Source organism: Elephantulus edwardii, unplaced genomic scaffold (genome assembly GCF_000299155.1).
Source record: "Elephantulus edwardii isolate Elephantulus edwardi_28Jun2011 unplaced genomic scaffold, EleEdw1.0 scaffold00057, whole genome shotgun sequence".
NCBI classification, from domain to species: Eukaryota; Metazoa; Chordata; class Mammalia; order Macroscelidea; family Macroscelididae; genus Elephantulus; species Elephantulus edwardii.
The window spans coordinates 1692015-1696864 of record NW_006399807.1 but is presented as its reverse complement, the minus strand read 5'-3'; the positions used below and the strand labels follow the sequence as shown (position 1 = coordinate 1696864).

The 4850-nt window shown below is 37.9% G+C and overlaps 1 protein-coding gene across 1 annotated transcript in view; it reads right to left on the bottom strand.

The window, feature by feature from the left end:
- The window catches only part of DDR2 (discoidin domain receptor tyrosine kinase 2), a 93999-nt gene that overhangs the window by 40944 nt on the left and 48205 nt on the right, over window positions 1-4850 (bottom strand). Inside the window, exon 6 of the mRNA XM_006887369.1 lies at window positions 2148-2331. Coding sequence (XP_006887431.1) covers window positions 2148-2331 — 184 coding nt within the window. The remainder of the gene's footprint in view (window positions 1-2147; window positions 2332-4850) is intronic.

Here is a 4850-nt window from a genome sequence, read left to right as displayed (position 1 = left end):
AGACACACACAGAAACACAGAGAAAAAGAGAGGGAGAGAATAGAAGGATGGATGAACTTAGAATGCAAATATTGAAGCTGAGAAATGTGTATAAATAAGAGGTAGGGGTACAAGTTTGCTGGCTATTAGTAGTCTGCACATCATTATTAATGAGGAAAAACAACAGCTAACAGAGGAACCTATGTGTGGGGTCAGATTAACTTACCCATTCTTTTTCTGGTTTTCTTGAGTACTATATGGACTCCCCTCCTGCTTCTTCATAAATCAGTAGGAGTTAAGTGTCAACCACATAAACTCCTGGAGCGTTTTTCTTTTTCTTTTCTTTTTTTTTTATAGTAACACTTTTTATTTGGAGTCTCTTTCTTATATTCAGGAAAAACAAAAACAACCCCAAACCTCTTCCTCTCTATCCATAGGTGCCTTATTTTCTTCACGCTTCAAATGCAGATTTGACATCCAGTAAAAATAAAAGTTTTATATATAGTGGGCTCTGGTTATAAATAAATCTCAAGTGTTACATGAGTTGGATCTTATAGCAGGCTTAATTTTAAAAGGCCTTGACACCTTGAATCTCACCCTTTAAGTAACTAATTCCCATGACTGGGAAAGAGTCATTCAAATGCTATAAAAAAGTCAGAATGAGACCCTGGACTGAGGTCTAAAATCCAGATGTTAACCTTAGCCAAGTGTAATTGCATTTCTATTTGCCTGGACCCAGTTTCTGCTCAAAATTTCTCTTTATCATTAAGAAAGTATTATGGCGAGCTCTGGTGGCCTAGTGGCAAGAAGCTGCACTGCAATCTCAGAGGCATGCGGTTCAAATCCACCAGATGCTCTGCTGGAGAAGGAGGAACAATCTCCTCCTGTATCAGTCAGATCTGATTTGACGGTACACACAAAAAATAATGAAATAAAATAAAACTTAAAAAAAGAAAGTATTATATGTCCATGTCCTATTCTTGTCTGTCAAATTCCCTTCTTTTTCTCCCCAAGGTGTCAGAGGAATTTCCAACTACAAATAGAGTGGCAAGTAAAAGGTATCATTTTATCTAATTTGTAAACTTTTATTGTCTGAATTTCAGTATTTACTAAGCAACGGTTATTAGAATGCATAGATAAGGGAGTGTTACTGCACTAGAGAAGACTAAGCTCTAGTTAGAGAGCCAGAAACAGACCCAAATAAGTGGCAATACATATGGTGTTACTATAAGCAAAAAAACTAAACAGTTCTGGGAATACAAGAGTTTGGAATCTTAGATTATGTCTAAATGAGGGAGAGAGATAGGACACGAACAATTAGTGAAGTTTTTTATGATGCACAGTGCCACTGAGTTGATTCTCAGGCCACAGTGACTCCACGAGACAGAGGGGATCTGCCCCAATAAAGTTCGCCAGACTGAGTCAGAACTAACTCAGTGGGTTTGGTGGATTTTGACATCTTTACATGAGGAGATCACTGGGTCTTTCACCTATGGATCTGTGCGGTGGGTTTGAATCACCAACCCTTTGTGTCAGCATCAGCACATTTACCCTTTGTGCTACCTGGATTCCTTCATTAAATAGAGAGAAGTTGAAGTTAAAAAGCCTCACTGTGGCCCGATTTAGCGTAAGAGCTGCAGTGTGCCACCAGCGTAGGGCAGGGATATAGTAAACCTCTTACAGACCCTTTACACCTTTCCTCTTCCTCTATAAAAAAATAAAATAAAATCCTGTTTTAAAACTTTAATAAAAACAAACAAAAAAACACCTTTAATAATAAAAAGGTGAAAATGTCACTTAGCCTTAACTACTTTTTTTTTTTAAGGAAAACTCCCTCCTCTTCTGATTTTAAAAGGAATTAAACATTTTTGAGGTCCTCAGAAGGACTGTGAACCCTAGACACTTTGCTATTGTGTCTAGTGCACAAATCAACACTGGTATTGGAACAACAATAAACTAACAATTAATCACTCTTCTCAACAAATGTAGAAATCAGCCCAGAGAGATAGTAACTTGTGCAATGCCTGTAGGGAGTTCATTGAGCAGAATCTGTTTTTAATGCTAGGCCTGCTGGTATTAGCCTAGGGTTCTTTCTAAGCAGTCTTTTCTCTACCATACTATGATTTTGGCCTCCTGGAAGACATCCCACTACCCCTGAGTCCACTGACCTTCATAGTAGTGAAATTCCTGATGCGGTCAAATTCAAACATGATCTCAATGTAGCCGTTGGTGGCACTCTCATTCCGCCAGCCCACGTAGTCGTAGCCAGGCCACACGTGGTATTCGTGGGTTTGGGTGAAGTCATCCAGACCGGAGACCCCATCTGTCAGCTGGCCTAGCCCTTCAGTCATGCTGCTCCAGCCAGGAGAGAAGGAAGAAGATGAGAGGAACCTGGAGTGAATCACATGTTCAAGAAAGAACTTTTGCCCAGTGTCCTCACCCTGTTATAAGAGTCCTCAGCTGCTATAAGAGCTGATCCTGGAGGATGAAAGATTATGAAAAAGAAAACACATTTCCTAGTATTGACTGCACTGACCCTGTGACAATAGAGAATTTCATATAAATTTTACAAAATATTTGATAGTGAGCCTTGAAGTAACAAAACTTTTAAGCCATTTTTGTGATTTATATTTTAAAAAGTTCTGTAATTTATTGTACAATTCACTAGTGTTATATATTAAATATAATGAAGGCTCTAGGTAATATATTTGGATAAATCAATGCATTAACATTGAAAGAAAAGCTAAACAAATGTATGGAATTAACATGGAAGGATTCAGCAACACTTGCCCTATCACTAAATAAATGGCCGAGGAGCATATTAGGAAATTTTCTCACTCTCTTCTGATGTCATTTTGTCATTTTTAATTTAATTAGTTTCAAAGAAGCCAGTTGTACAATCTCTACCCTGTGTTTCCTACTCAGTATAATCAGACCAGAAGGTAAAAAGAAAAACTGATGCCTTTGAGCTGTGGTATCGGGGAAGAGCACTGAATATCCACCCACTGTCAAAAGAACAAATATGTCTTGGGGAAAGTGCAACCAGAGTGCTCCTTGGAGGCAAAGATGGTGAAACTTCATCTCACATACTTTGGGTATGTTATGAGGAGAGGCTATTCTCTGGAAAAGGATATGGTACTTGGAAAGGTGAAGGGTACACAAAAGGAAGAAGATCCTCAACCAAATGGATTGACAAAGTGACTGCAGCTATGAGGTCAAGTATATCATAAATGATGAGGATGACACAGGATAGGAAATTGTTCGGCTCTGTTATGAATAGGGTCATTATGAGTTATGCTCAACTTCATAGCATCTAACAACAACTGCTTTTCCTAGCATGTTGTCCTTTTTCCAAGAATTATCCCCTCCTGATAATACACCCCAAGAATGTGAGATAAAGTGTCACCATTTTTGCTTCTATGAAACATTCTGGCGGCAATGCTTCCAAGAGAGTTTTATTTTATCTTTAACTGTCCATAGTCTATTCAATGTTCTTTGACAACAAAGACACCAGTTCTTCGGTCTTCTTTCTTTATTGTCCAAGGTATTTCACATACATATGAAGCAATTTAAAGTACTCTGGCATGGGTCAGGTGAAACTTAACCTTTAAAGTTATATATATTTCAATCCAGGCCATGGTCTTTGCAATTACTTGTTATGCATCAGAAAGCTCAACAATAACTAAGTATGACAGAAAAGAATTGATGCCTTTGAGTTGTGCTGGAGAAGAGTCTTGAACATATCATGAATTGCCAAGAAAACCAATAGATCTGTCTTAGAGAGTGAAACTAGGTTTCTCCTTGGAGGTTAGGATTTTGAAGTTCTGTCTCACATAATTTGGGCACGTGGCCTGAAAGGACTGGTCCTTGGAGAAGGACATCATGCTTGGAAGGGTGGAGGGACAGCACAGAAGAGTAAGATCCCAGATGAGATGGATTGATACAGTAACTGGGCCATTGGAGTGGGTGTGTTGGAGTCAGTGAGATTGGCTCAGGACAGGGCAGGCTTCCTAGCTGTTGTACATAGGATTGCTATGAATTGCAGCTTACTCGATATCACATAACAGCAACAACTCCCTCTCTATATATATAATCTTAAATGTTAATTAATAATTTGTATTTTATTTTAATAAAAACTGTAGAATCCTCAGATGATAAAGTAAATTGCATCGGTTCCATAAATTTCAGGTATTGTATTTACTTTTGCTTTTCTAGCTCAAGCATCAATTTTCATCTAAGTTCTGCTTTGAAAGGCTATGCTTGCGGGAATGATTGTTGAATAGGATGTAGATGAAGTTGTGTGTTTGTCTACTTAAAAGACTTGAAAAGGCCTCTTTTATTTTTACTTGCAATAAATATTATTTTCCATTTTATCCCCCAGAAAAATAATCTCCACAAAAGTCTTATGAGAGAGCAAGATAAATTAAAAGAAATGCTTATTCAGTTTCTTTTTGGTCAAAATGAAATCATGTTGGGGAGAAATGAAGAGAGGAGAAAATTCTCTGTTTATTTTATATACTTTAGAATCTTAAAAATTATTATACTAAGTATCCAAAGGGATGTAGTTCAAATCTACCAGCTGCTCCACCGGAGAAAGATGAGCATCTTCTCCCAGGCAATTTACAGCCTCTGAAAAACTACTGGAGGGTCAGATATGAATCAATTTTTACTTGAGATGAATCAATTCTGACTTGAAGGTATTCAACAGCAACATATAAACCACTGTGGAAGGCGGTATGGCCCTTTCTCAAAAAGTTGCAAATAGAGATACCGTTTGACCCAGCAATTCCACTACTGGGAATGTACTCTAAAGAAACCATAAATGACATCCAAGCAGATATATGCACACCCATGTTTATCGCGGCTTTGTT